Here is a 14969-nt window from a genome sequence, read left to right as displayed (position 1 = left end):
ACCCCATGACTGAGAAGAGAAAGCAGGACTTCCATGGGACTTTGGCAGACTTTGAGATGTTGGATCAAAGTAGACTCAGGGAGCTCCTTGATCTTCAGAGGCTGAGGTTGGAAAAAGGGGGGAAATTCCTAAGTTTTGGAAACTCAGGACTTAGAAATCTAGAAACCTTCTTAAAGTTTTCAGTTTTGATGAGTGTTCTTTTAAATATTAGTACTATAAAAGGACATCTAAAAATGTGCCATTCTGTAACTGTATATGAAATCTCCCCTTAACATTTTGACCAAAACATTTGGGCATCTGTGGATTAAGGAGAATTTGTTGTCTGATTATGCTTATTTGTTTTGGATGTTGCTTTTCTCTCTCTTTGTAACCATGTCTTGCATTTCTAGTACTGGAAACAAATGGCGCTCCAGGAGAAAAATGTTAACACCCACTTTCCATTTTAACATTCTGGAAGAGTTCTTAGATGTCATGAATGAACAAGCCAACATATTGGTTAAAAAGCTTGAAAAACATGTTGACGGAGAAAAATTTAACTGCTTTTTTACATCACACTTTGTGCCTTAGATATCATCTGTGGAAGTCTCATTGATTTGTTTCTAGAGCTACGGTGTACGCAGAAAAGGGCCCAAATAGAAAATAACACTTCACTGGGAAGGCAAATGAGGGGTTAGACAGTATATTGGGCTTCTTTGGGGTGGTCCTTCACTAAACTGGGCCTCCTGAGAAGAAGCAGTGCCCACTGCTAGGGCTTGAGCAGAGCCAACTTGCCAGGAAGGTCAGAGGGAAGAAGGAACAGTAATAAGATAGGAGAAAAAAAATGTGCAATAGTGAACGGGAAGGAACAATTCTAAAACCTGTAAGAATTTATCTTATTTTCTAAGTGTTTGCCACTGGAAATTAAATACAAGGCATGTGCATGAATTGAACTGGTTGCTTCTCACCCATATTTTGCAGAAACCAGCTATGGGCAAGAATATTGATGCTCAGAATAATGCTGATTCTGAGTATGTCGCTTGCAGTTTATAGGTAAACAAAGCCCTTCTAATTATTTTTTAAATGGTTATTAATTCAAAGTTTTAAAAATATGCTAATAATTTTCATCTGTGTTGTATCTTTTTCATTGTTTCACAATGAAATATTGCAGTAAAAATCAACCTAATCATTGAAGCATGTATTTTAACAGTAGGTGATTTGTTGTATAAATTATGGCTACACTCAGGCTATGGTATAATTTTACATAATATTTTTAATAATATATTGAGAAATTACATTGATTTTTAATGATATATTGAGAAAGACATTGACTACATTATGATATATTGAGAAATTAGTGATAAAATGAAGATAAAAACAATATTTTTAGCATCATAATCACTAGGTGTAAAAAATCATTCATTAAAAATACTTACAAAGATTATTCCAGAATGTTAGCTATGATTATTGTTTTGTGTTATGTGCTCCTCTCTCTTGTTTTTTGAGTTGTTATTCTCTCTTCTCATATTTTCTGCACTGAATGTGTATTATTTTTTAATTGAAATAGTCATATTTGCTTTGAAAAATTGCTGATATTATTCTACTATTAAAATTCAGGGCCAGGGTTTGATTTGAGAAATTCTGTCTTTAAGTCCACTGCCCATTTCATTTTATCACATTTTAGCATATATAACCTGCCATTCATTACACAAGATACTGACTAGTTTTATAGTGGTCTACAGAACAGAATAACAGGGAGACAAGCTTTAAAACAAATAAGTATGAACTTATAAACTATAATAATTGCTTAAAAAGAAAAATTAAAGTTGATATTCAAAAAGAAAACAGCAATAGGACCCACAGATTGAGTGACCAGGAAAGGCCACTCTGCAGATTTGGCCTGGAAGCTGCTCTCAAAGGAGGGGATCATGTCTAGTCTTCCTGTTCCATCACAGGGAATGTTGAGGGAGGGACTTGGGACAGGGATGTGACAGAGGGCACTTTCCTAGAGAAGAGGACAGGAGTGATCAAGCAAATGTGTGGACATCAAACAGGCAGATCTCATTCCACCCTGTGGCATAAGAGCTACAGGCAGCTCGGGGAGGTCCAGAACTCCTCTGGAGAAATATCTATCTAGAAGGAGAGACCAGATGGCCATCTAGTAAGGACGTTTTGTAATGGCTTCTTCCTTCCTCTAAAGGACCCATTTAATTCTTAAGCTTCCGTGGATGTGTAATAACCCATGCCTTCATTGTTGAGCATAAAGCATGGAGCTCTTAGAAGCTGCTAAGAGGAATTATCATGGGTGCCACATGTTACCCTCATTGAGACCAGGCACCAAATAGGTACTCAAGCAATGCACATTTTGATATATCAGCTAATACATTTGCATCCTGTTTATAGGATGAGTGATTTGATAAATCGAAGAATTAGGACCTTTTGGCTCTGGCATGACGTTTTGTACCTTTGTTTAAAGAAGCATGGGACCACAAAAGGAACCTAAAGATCTTACATAATTTTACCAACAATGTAAGTCCTCATTTTTTTTTATTGTGAACAAACATATATAACGTAAAATTTATTATAGTAGCCATTTTAAGTGTACCAGTCAGTGGCATTGGGAGCATTAACAATGTTGTGCAACCCCTCCCACTATCACTTTCTAGAAATTTTATAAGTGCATGACTGCTATGTTTCTTAACACAGCCAGTCATTAATGTTCCCTCATGGGGGAGGTTAGTCTACTGGGGAGGTTGTCTATAAACAAATAATTACAAAATGTGATATGAGCTATGGTAGTTTATTAACTGGCTGCTATGCTAAAAGAATAAAGACACAGGGATCTGTGGTATAAGAATCTCCGGGAAAGTGTTTGGGTTAAGCAATTTTTTTCAAAGACAAAAGGCATTTATGGCAGTATCTTAAACCAGAAAAGATAAAAATTAACTAGATATTACTATCTAATTTTAATGATAAAAAATAGTAATGTTCTGGATATAGTCTGTCTTTGTGTTATACATATGTTTATGAAAATACAAACTTTGATTGAAAACATGCGTTATAAGTTATATGTACAAATAAAAGTGCCAAAGTAATTATATTTACCCTTTGCTGTAAACTTCAGTTTTAAACATGATGGCATTGCTTCCTAACAATGAGGTTCTGCCTCTACCAACAGATTAAGTGGTAGAGTCCCTAGATGTTTGATGAATGAGATGTTGGAGTGAGCTGCCCTCAGTGGAGTATAGCATAATTGCCTGACAGGAAGTGAAAGATGAACAGTTTGTATTTTATAGGTATAATTACACTTGTCTTCAATTTTCATGCATTAATATCAGTATCAATAATGAATGAATTCCAGATTGGATGGATAATATCCAATCTGAGTGCCAGGCACCAGTGGTTCCACCAAAATTCAAAGAGAGGTCATGGTGCTTGCTCTATGAACTTGGGATCTGGTCATTCAAAGCAGAAGCAGGTTTGGATGATTGCCTGAAAGGAGAAAGTTGAAATGTGTAACCAAATTAAGCTCAGGGGCTTCCATTCTTTTACTTACTCAACACATACCTGATGGACATTTCTAAAATGCCAAGCAGTGCTCTAAAGGTTGGAAATAAATAAATGAATAAAGACAAATTTGCTGCTACATTGCAATTGGAGGATAAAGTCACTAAATAACAAATACAATGCCAGGTAGTAAGTGACATGCAAAAAAAAGGTAAAGCAGGCTTAGGAAGAGAGTGAGTGCTATGGACTTGGGTAGCAGTGACCCTGACAGTGTGACTATGGGCAGTGGAAATCTCAAACTAAAGAGGAAGCTAGTCATGCTGGCTCTGAGGCAAGAGAAGGAGTGGAAAGCATTCCAGGCAGAAGAGCAGAAAGCATACAGGGTAATTATTTTCTCCAATACAACACGTAAGTAGAGTGATCTATAATTAGTCTATCATATAATGATTGTGTTCTCTCCACCACCCCAGCTTTTTCTCATGGGCTCTTTCAACTCGCTGGGGCCCTATTCAGTAGACTACTGCTCTATTCCCATGTTGGAAAGGCTGCAAAATAGTCCTTGGAAATTATGTATTATATTATGGCCAAAAAAACTCACAGAAAGCTTTACTGTATGTTCACAAAAACCTAAGTTCCTGTTGAGTGAGACAGAATTGGAAAGGGTTAGCAAAAAATCAGTTAAAGAAGCTGGTATGTTTTCACAGGAAAATGGACCATTAGGCCACATCAAATTCCACACAAAAGCATGTGATCATTTAAATCATACAGGTCATCCATGAACGGACCAATGAAATAAAGAGAGAAGAAGAACGTACAAATGATGACAAGGGCAAGACCCCCTCCAAGAGAAAACGCAAGGCTTTTCTCGACCTGCTCTTAAATGTGGTGGATGATGAAGGGAACAAGCTAAGCCATGAGGCCATTCGAGAAGAAGTGGACACCTTCATGTTTGAGGTATTTTGGGTTGTCATGTTCGTCTCAGGTATCCTCATTAAATGAATTACAGTTCCTGTTACATAACAAGATAAGGTTTCTGTTTTAATCTTGAGAGTTAAACATGCTAAGGATAAAGAAAGAGCTCGTACTAATACTTAGGCATGTGTAAGCATTTAATAGTAGAATTAGAAATAACACGAAATAGCAAGTATTATTTGTAGCCAACTTTTAAAATAGGTTGGGATCCTTGGTACAAGAGATGATCTGTTCTCAATTTATTTTTAACTTAAAGAAATAATCAATTTATAGGGATTTTTTTTATTGTTTAAAGTATTACAAATAGTAGTACATGGGTCTCCTTTTTTATTCCCCATTGACCTTCCCAGCCTCCCCTCCCCACCGGCACATGCCCTCACCCACCTCACAGTGTCTTGCATCCATTGGTTATGCTTATATGTATGCATACAAGTCCATCGGTTGATCTCTTACCTTCCTTCTCCAAACTCTCTCTAGCTTTTCCACTATAGTTTGACAGTCTGTTTGATGCTTCTCTATTTTTGTTCATCAGTTTATAATGTTCTTTATTATCCATAAATGAGTGAGTTCTTGTGGTATTTTTCTTTCACTGACTGACTTATTTCACTTAGCATAATGCTCTCCAATTCCAACCATGCTGTTGCAAATGATACAAATTCCTTCTTTTTTACAGCAGTGTAGTATTCCATTGTATAGATGTACCATAGTTTTCTAGTCCACTCATCTGCTGATGGGCATTTAGACTGTTTCCAAATCTTAGCTATGGTGAATTGTGCTGCTTTGAACATAGGGGTGCATATATCCTTTATGATTGGTATTCCTAGTTTCTTGAGATATATTCCTAGAAATGGGATTACTGAGTCAAGGGGCAGTTCCATTTTTAATATTTTGAGGAAATGCCATACTGTCTTCCACAGAGGCTGCACCAGTCTGAATTCCCACCAGCAGTGAAGGAGGGTTCCTTTTTCTTCATATCCTCTCCAACACTTGTTGTTTATTGATTTGTTGATGATAGTCATTCTGACAGGTGTGAGATGGTAATTCATTGTTGTTTTGATTTGAATCACTCAGATGATTAGTGACTTTGAGCATGTTTTCATATGTCTCTTGGTTTTCTGAATGTCCTTTTTTGAAAAGTTTCTATTTAGGTCATTTGCCCATTTTTTGATTGGGTTGTTTATCTTCCTTTTGTTAAGTTGTATGAGTTCCCTGAAAATGTTGGAGATTAAACCCTTATCAGAGCCGGGACCGGTTTGGCTCAATGGATAGAGCATCGGCTTGGGGACTGAAGGGTCCCGGGTTCGATTCCGGTCAAGGGCATGTACCTTGGTTGCGGGCATATCCCAGTAGGGGGTGTGCAAGAGGCAGCTGATGGATGACTCTCTCTCATCGATGTTTCTAATTCTCTATCTCTCTCCCTTTCTCTCTGTATAAAAATCAATAAAATATATTAAAAAATAAATAAATAAATAAATAAACCCTTATCAGAGAAAACACTGTCAATTGTGTTCTCCCATGCAGTGGGCTTTCTTATTGTTCTGTTGATAGTTTCTTTTGCTGTGCAGAAGCTTTTTAATTTGTTGTAGTCTCATTTTATTTCTCCTTAGTTTTCATTACCCTAGGAGCTGTATTGTTAAAATATATTGCTACAACTAATGTCTTCTATTTTGCTGCCTATGACTTCTTCTAAGATTTTGATGGTTTCTCATTTTATGTTTATATCCTTTATCCATTTTGAGTTTATTTTTGTGTATGGTGTAAGCTGATGGTACAATCTTCACAAATCAATAAATATAATACACCATATAAACAAACTGAGAGATAAATTGTAACCTTTCACTTCCAAAAGAACAACCACACTAACAATCTTTCTTACTGCTCTAACATTCTTTGAATTCTCATTTTTCTCTTCTTCCCATGAAACAGTGGGCATAGCATGTACAACTATAGTATTGTGACCTCCTCCAAAGAGGATGCAGGCTGTTGCTGCCAGGCCTTTTATTTTATTTTTTTACTTTTATGTTTCATTTTACTTATTTTTAAAATCTTTATTGTTCAAAGTATTACACATGTCCCCCACTTTCCTCCAATGACATCAGAGCCTGCTCCTGCCCCCCACCCCAGCCTTCACCACCCTATTGTCTGTGTCCAAGGGTTATGCACATATGCATACAAGTTCTTTGGTTGATCTCTTATCACCTACTCACACATCCACCCCCTCCTTCCCTCTGAGATGGAACAATCTGCTCCTTGCTGCTATGTCTATGCCAGGCCCTTTATGCTCCTGGTCTGGCAGATTCTTGCCCTGCGCAGTTCCGCCAATACACTTGGCTCTGTGCTTTGTGTTCATTTTCAAATTCAGAAGAAACTCTTAAAATTGTTTAGCAAGAGCACTTCCTCTATGACTTTGCTAAACAACTGAGTAACATAGGCCAGCTTTTGTCTGGAATTCAAAGTCATTTCTGTAAAGAAATTGCAAGTGTGTGAAAATAACAATCATACCAACATCAGAGACTTCTAAAGATATTTTTTAAAATTTCAGAAAATTCCTCAAGAATTCAAGTGAAGACCTAAAACAAGTGCTTCAGAGACTTCTGCCCAGGAGATGACATATTACAACCGTCACTTGTGTTAATTAGGGTAAATGGACCAGTAAGAGTTATAATAGTATTTTTTATTTTTCAAATACCTGTTTGTTTGTTTGTTTGTTTTCTCTGAAGAACTTACCATTTTGCATGTGGAGTGTCCTGGTGAGGTGAGGACAGGAAATGAGGGGCTGATGCCTAAAGACACTGAACGAACAGAGAATAAGGTTGTCTAGGTGTCACCCTCAGCATTGGAGCTGGAGTCTCCTCACCCCGCATCCACAACACTCCCAGAGTTGAAGCGTGTGGATTCTACTTTGTCATCAGAAACTCCAAGCCCTATTCTTGCCTCCAACTCCTATGAAGCTATTGGGCCTGGGAAAGTCATTTAGCATCTTTTGGGGCTCAGTTTGTCATCTCTAAAATATGAATCAAGCATCTCATGGAGAGTTTTAAAATACAGATATTTTTATTGATTTCAGAGAAATATATTTTTATTGAAGGGAGAGGGAGAGACAGAATCATCAATGATGAGAGAGAATCACTGATTGGATGCCTCCTGCATGCCCCTACTATGGATTGAGCCCACAACCAGAGCATGCATTGTGACCAGGAATGGAACCATGACCTCCTGGTTCATAGGTCGAAGCTCAAGCACTGATCCACGTCAGCTGGGCTCCCTTGGGCTTTCTTGTGAAGAATAATTGAGTTCATTTCTGCAAAATGTTGGAGATTTTGCCTCAAACTCAGCAAGGTCTATTGGGGCTATTCACCAACTTCTTGATGTGGTGACTGCTACTCACAACCACCCATGTGCTCCCTGGTGTCCAGATAAAGCCAACTGTACAAATTGGGGACAGAGGAGAAGTGCAGATCTGGCCACTTGGCTCAGGAAAGACATACTTTTTCCCCCTCAAAAACAGTTCAGCCCATGGAGTTCCCTTGGAAGGCCTCCTGATAGCCCAGCCCAGCCCATACTCTCACCAAGTATGTGACTCTGTCCTATTGAAATATCTCTGTACCAGAGGCGTCCCCTTTGAAGGAATTGTTTCATTGGTTTGTTCCCCACCTAGGTAAAATACTGTATGAAATTAACTTCTTCTGTCTGGAGTCATGTCATAGTTGTCAAATCCAGAGACAATTCAAAATAGAGCTAGCATCCCTAACCTTCTCAATAGAACTCTGCTTTCTAAGCTGGTTTCTTTCTTTCTTTCTTTCTTTCTTTCTTTCTTTCTTTCTTTCTTTCTTTCTTTCTTTCTTTCTTCCTTCCTTCCTTCCTTCCTTCCTTCCTTCCTTCCTTCCTTCCTTCCTTCCTTCCTTTCTTTCTTTCTTTCTTTCTTTCTTTCTTTCTTTTTTTTTCTTCTTACATTGTAGGGCCATGACACAACTGCAGCTGGAATAAACTGGGTGGTGTATCTATTGGGTTGCTATCCAGAAGTCCAGAAAAAAGTGCACAATGAACTGGACGAAGTGTTTGGTACGTATGCCCCCTTCACAGCTTTCACCGAAGGTCCCAAGTCACTGAAGCAAATGGCATTCTTGCTCACTAAGAAAGTGCAGTCAGGCCTGTTCTAAAGACACTGTAATAAGCAGGAAGGCTGCCATATGGAACCCCTAATGTCCTTTCCAAGCCTCACCCAATTGTTTACGGGCGCTTGCTGATTGCTTGGCATGTGACTGCACTGGGCTAGATGCTGAGTCTACACAGATATATATCCCTGTCCCAGGACCTCTTTGCTTCATAGGTAAAGCAGTCATGTGTATAAAGTATCAACTCATGGTTGTATGCTTGGGCGATATGAGGAAGGAAGGGCCTAGAGGAGAGCTTAGAGTAGAAGTGAAGCTGGTTAGCAGGGTCCAGGAGAGCTGTTCCATATGGGATTGCTGTGGGTTAAGCTGATGGGACATTAATTGTTTTGCACAACCAGTAACCTGTAGGTAAGGAGTCCTAGGCTGATGCCAATAGGGATGTTGGGAGAATCCCGGGCTTGCTCTTTTCTCTCTCTGCCATTTTCATCATCATGGATTTTGTTTTCTTGATCGTTGTTCTGGGCTTACGTTTATCTTTGAGGCATGAAGACAGCGGAAGAGGGGGATGGAGGATTATATTAGTCTCCTTTGCCTGTGGCCACAGATACTGCAAACTGGGTGGCTTAACACAATAGAAGTTTATTCTCTTACAGTTCTGGACCCCAGAAGGCCCAGATCAGTATCTCTGAGTTAAATCAATGTGTTGGCAGGGCTGCACTTTTTGGAAGCCTGAGGGGAGAATGCATTCCTTTTGGTGACTGCCAACATACCTTGGCTTATGGCCACATCATTCAAATCTCTGTCTCCATCTTCACATGACCTTCTCTTCTGTGGGTGTGTGTCAAATCTCCCTCTGCTCTCTCTTATCATGACAGTTGTGATGGCATTCATGGCCCACCTAGATAATCCAAGATCATCTCTCCATTTTAAGATCCTTCATAAAATGTTCAAAAGCACCTTTCCCCCCCAAAAAAGTAATAATTAAAGGTTCTAGGGATTAGGACCTGATATATTTGTGAGTCACAATCAGCCTACCACAAAGGAACTGTGCATTGTGCCGTCAACTTAATTATTTGTTTAATCAGATGTCATATGGCTTCCCACAGCTGGGAAAAGAAAGATAAAGGATGGTTGGCCAACCAAATACAGTGGTATCTGATGGGTTTTCCCAGTGCAAAGTGGGGAGGAATAATAAAGGAGAAGAGGAGGCGGTGGAAGGCATTCTGGGAAGAGAGGCTCCTGGTGCACAATGGCAGAGAAGAAAAGTTGACAGATAATAGTAAGCACTAAAGGACAGGTGGAAATCAGCACATTTGTTAGAGCCATTGAGAGGTGAAGTTGGAAAAGTAATTTCATGTCCAGATGGTGTGAGGACTGGATTTTCATATCAAGAGGAAAGACTGTGTTTTGTAGAATGAAGATGATCTAAACTCCTGGGCTCTGTTTCTGTCATCATTTAATTTTTTCTTTTTCACGTTGAATTTCTCTCATATTGTCTCTGGTGGATCAACTGGGTATTCTAGAGACCCGGGTTCTTTGGGAATGTGTCCCCATGTTTGTGTTTTTTACAATTTCTAGCCCCATGCTGGTGTCACAAGTGCTTTGGGATTTCACATAGTGACACCATTTTTACTAGAATTTTTATTCTGCTGCTTCTCATGCTTTTTGCTAATTGTGCCTCACTTCTCTTCTATCCCCAGTATTAGTTCTAAAATTTTTGTTTTGATCAACTGATCTTTAGATATAGAGATGTAAGTATTCATTCATCTTTTTTTTCTTTTCTTTTTTATTTGGGTAAAGTTCACATTTAGTTTCATTATAACAAAGCAACTGGTACAATTTTATTGTTTATAATTGAGTATTACCTTTTCTTTCCAGTGAAACAAACAAAAACATTTAAATAAACAGGAACAATATTACAATAAAGAATGACGGTTACAAACAAAATTTTGCAGGTCTGCTCTTCTCCCATTGAGTGGCAGGGCCCAGGTCATTATTAGGACAGAATTTTATTTTAAAAGTATCATCTTAAACTGCATGGAAGTCCATTAAACATCACAATTAAACATACCAAAGGGGAAGCCTTGCTGTCAAAATACCCACTTAACCAACCCAAACATCTCATATCTACTCTTTGACCCCTTATAAACCCTGTTGTTGTTGTTGTTGTTGTTATTTAAAAAATGTTCCATACAAGAGGAAGTAGACAGGTGTATGTTGGTAAATGCTAACTGTCCCCCTTCACAGAGACACAGTGTAATCTGTGTGTGCAATGTACAAGGAAAGGAGGGGAAAAGCTAGAATTCTGTGCACTGATGCGAGAAATGAGCCTCCAGCCTCCAGCGGAGCAATGTAAGCAGAAGGTTTTTCTTTCCCAGGGAGCACAGGGGCATTGATTCCATAAAGTGTTTGTTGAGTCAGGAAGGGACAAAAGTGAATTTGGACTTGTATGCATATATATACCTAACTAATGGACATAGACATCAGGGAGGTGAGGGGATGAGTGGAGCTATATGGGTGCAATGGGGGGATAAGGACACATATGTAATACCTTAATCAATAAAGAAAAATAAATAATAATCAACGGAAAAAATAAAAATACCTTTAAAATTAAAAAAAGGTGAATTTGGAACAGATAGTGTTAGAGATTCTTTTCCCACTGTATTCAGCTCAAGATATTTCCCCCAAGTAAGTTGAGAACCAGGATGTAAGGGAGAGAAAGGACTTCAAGAGCACAATGACTGAGCCTATGAGTAAAACAAAACAAAACAAGAAAACCAGGTTGTAACTTGCTCTCTGTGACTGGAGGAAACTTTTAAAAAGAAGGTTGGAGTCCATCAGTGTTCCTTAGTCATCTTCTCCTTCATCCTTATCAACTTCTTCATTGGTAGCTTTCAATCCTCTCCCTCTCCCCCTCCATCATCATCTTCTTCTCTTCTCCTTCCCCTTCTTCATCTTCCATATCAGGAGGCAAGTAGTAATGAATTGGATTTTGGCAAACACCACCTTGGAAGATCTCTCCACCTTATCTGCACCTGCATCAGAGTGTCCATAAACCACATTTTTATTTCTCAGCCTCTTCCTGCTGGCTTTATCCTGCCATGGGTTTGAATATTTCATCAAATTCTTTCCAGATATTTCAGTGGACTTTGAAAATGCATCAGAGCTTGCACTCAAATGAAATTCTTTGGGTGCACTTATTTTCTAGGGAAGGGTTTTCATTGAAATGAAAAGCTGTTCTGTGACCTGATTTATTACTTTTCAATTCTATCACTACAACTCTGGTTAAATAATGCAGTGCCTTTCCATTCATCTCCCCAAGCAGTACAGGCATAGGAATGGTTGCAAGTGTTGTTCCTTAGAAATTTTGGATTTGGGCCATCAAGTCCTACCTCTTCTGAAAAACAATGGTTGGTAGAATTGATTATATGTTGACTTTCAGAATCTTCTGATTGGCTCTTTCATTGAGTTGGTCTGTCTCATTTTTTGCTTTCTCAATATGTTTGGTTGCTTCCTGCTGTTTTTTTGTTTGTTTGTTTGTTTTTTCCTGTTGGCAGGTCCAAGAAGCCATTTGGATTTCTTTCTTCTTGAGGTGGGAATGGGGAGCATTTGGGGGCCAGGCTATGGGGAGAGTCCAAGAATCTGACCCACGACAAGATACACTACTCTGAGAATTCATAATTAAATGTTTTGAACTTACAGTTTAATGCATTCATAATGCTATGCACCTGTCACCTCTATCTAATACTAACCCTCTTCAACAGCCAATAAGAAACCCTGCATCATTAATCAGCCACTCCCCATGTTCTCTTCCTCCAGCGCCTGCAACACCTATTTACACTCTGTCTCTATGGATTTGTCTACTTCCTCCAAATTTAATGATACAGCATGTCACCTTTTGTATCTTTTTAAAATTTTATTTATTTAGCAGTATTGTCTCTATTTTGATTATCCATACTATTAAGAATTTTACTTTAGCTGTTGGTATTTAACATTCAGTGTACTGATGTTATAATATACTAGAGGTCCAGTGCACGAAATTGTTTGGGTAGGGTTCCTAGGCCTAGTCTCCTGTGATCAGGACCATCTTCTGTCCATTCACCAGTCCCCAGGCTGAACACCGCCTCTGCCACTGGTCTCTCAGGCCTTTGGGATCACCACTGCCGCAGCTGGCACTGTTTCTGGGGCTTGAGGCGCTGACGGAAGCTTCAGGGTATGCCAGCGTCCTACCTGCTCCAGCGTGAGTAGCCCTGCATGTTCCATCAGCAGCTGGCCCAGAAGATGAAGTAACCGACACCTGCTTTCCTACAGGCCTGAGCCCCCAAGCAACCAGGAATGAGCTTGTGATCCCAACAACCTGACAGCCAGCCCGGTCCTCCCACCACCCACTCCGATTCCCCCATTCGCCATCACTGATCCATTGGGACATGCAGGCCAAGGGCAGGGACCTAGAAGTCAGCCATTCAGCCTCCTTGTCAGTCCCCAGTCGCACCCAGCCATTGCTCATGGACTGGAAATGGGGAGAGACCAAAAGGTAGTTAATGTCACCTCGTGGTGACCGGTCACTTGGTCATCCTCATCATCATGGACACTATATATATATATTCCTTTTTGATGTCTTATTTACCAGGCTGAAATAGTTCTTTCATTTATTTTATTTCATGTATTTCCTTTGAGCAGGGAATTCTGATCGCCCTGTTACCTTAGAAGACATGAAGAAACTTAAATACCTGGAGTGTGTTATTAAGGAGACCCTTCGTATTTTTCCTTCTGTGCCTATAATTGCCCGTGAACTTAATGAAGATTGTGATGTTGGTGAGAATTCTTTCATGAAAGTAGTGGGGAGGGTGGACTTTTCTCTGTGTGTGTGTCTCTGTTCTCATGACATATCAACTGCCTCATGACAGGAGGGTACAAAGTTGTGAAAGGCTCCCAAATAGTCATCGTTCTCTACACACTGCATAGAGACCCAAGATACTTCCCAAACCCTGAGGAGTTCAAGCCAGAGCGGTTCTTTCCCGAGAATACGACGGGACGCCATCCATACGCATATGTGCCCTTCTCTGCTGGACCCAGAAACTGTATAGGTTTGTATCCATCAGAATCATTTGACCTTTTGGGTGCACATGGAAAGGGGTTTCTCACAATAATGTCTTTGAGATGTAGTGTCTCAGATCCAAGTCTGTTAAAAAAAAAAAGTTGTTTTATTTTTTTCCCTCCAGTTTACTATGACTGTCGTAAGTATATAAGTTTTCTAGGGCTGCTGTAACAAAGCACCACAGACTGGGTGGCTTAAATGACAGCATTTCATTTTCTCACAGTTCTGGAGGCCAGAAGTCCAAGATCAAGGTGTCTGCAGGGCTGGTTTCTTCTGAGGCCTCTCTCCTCATTATAGATAGATGTCTTCTCCCTGTGTCTTCACATAGTTTATTCGTGTGTGTGTGTGTGTGTGTGTGTGTGTGTGGGTGTGTTTGTGTTTCTAATTAACCCTACTCAAGGATATGTTTTTTATTGATTTTTAGTGAGAGTGGGAAACATTGATGTGAGAGAAACATTGATTTGTTGCCTCCCATACATGCCCCAACCAGGAATCTGACCCACAACCTATGTGTATGCCCTGATGGAATTAAACTCACAACTTTCTGGTGAATGGGATGACAAACCAACCAGCTGAGCCACCCAGTCAGGGCTTGATCTCTTCTTTTTATAAAGACACCAGTGAGGTTGGATTAAGACCCATCCACAGGACCTCACTTTATTTTACTCACCTCTTTAAGGACCCTATCCCCAAAAGCAGTCACATTCTGAGGTACTGAGGGTTAAGAATTCAGTAGATGAATTTGGGAGAATACCATTCAGCCTATAACATAAAACATAACCAGCTTCATGGTAGAGTTTTAAAATGTAGATCTTTGGATTGAAGCAGAATATAATCTATATGGTAGAAAGCAGATTTATAATAATTAGTTTATTTAACCTGTTTTTATTGCTTTTAAGAATTGCTTTTTTCAAATCCAAAACAGAAAATGCTCAACATAGAACCAGCAGAAGTACTTAAACAAAAAGAAAGCACATCACCATGCATTAGAAACACTTTTGGTTTTAATATATCTGGCATTTTATTGTTTATGTAAATGCAGGCATTGGTGCAATGAGGCCTGGTAACTGTATAGTAAACTACATGAAAGGTCCAGGAGGAGAGCATTCTAGAGCAATGGTTCTCATGCTTCAGTGAGCCAGGATTCATCTGGGTGCTGAGTGGGTTAGATTCCTTGTCCCCAGAGCTGTTCAGATGCCCTGGGTGGGAGCAGGGAAGGGCACTCAAGAATCTTTATTATTAGGAAGCATCCTGAGTGGTACTGGTTCGCCCAGGGCCTACTGTGAAAATCTAGCATCACT

General features: G+C 39.5%; 1 protein-coding gene across 1 annotated transcript in view; it reads left to right on the top strand.

Annotated features, from left to right (window-relative positions):
* Positions 1-14969, top strand: part of LOC118730060 (cytochrome P450 4V2) — a 34895-nt gene that overhangs the window by 19620 nt on the left and 306 nt on the right. Inside the window, exons 8-10 of the mRNA XM_036457762.2 lie at positions 8415-8517; positions 13251-13385; positions 13478-13657. Coding sequence (XP_036313655.1) covers positions 8415-8517; positions 13251-13385; positions 13478-13657 — 418 coding nt within the window. The remainder of the gene's footprint in view (positions 1-8414; positions 8518-13250; positions 13386-13477; positions 13658-14969) is intronic.

This window comes from Pipistrellus kuhlii, unplaced genomic scaffold (genome assembly GCF_014108245.1).
Source record: "Pipistrellus kuhlii isolate mPipKuh1 unplaced genomic scaffold, mPipKuh1.p scaffold_m20_p_3, whole genome shotgun sequence".
Classification (NCBI taxonomy): domain Eukaryota; kingdom Metazoa; phylum Chordata; class Mammalia; order Chiroptera; family Vespertilionidae; genus Pipistrellus; species Pipistrellus kuhlii.
Note: the sequence above shows the minus strand (reverse complement) of the source record. Positions and strands in the feature narration are given on the sequence as shown.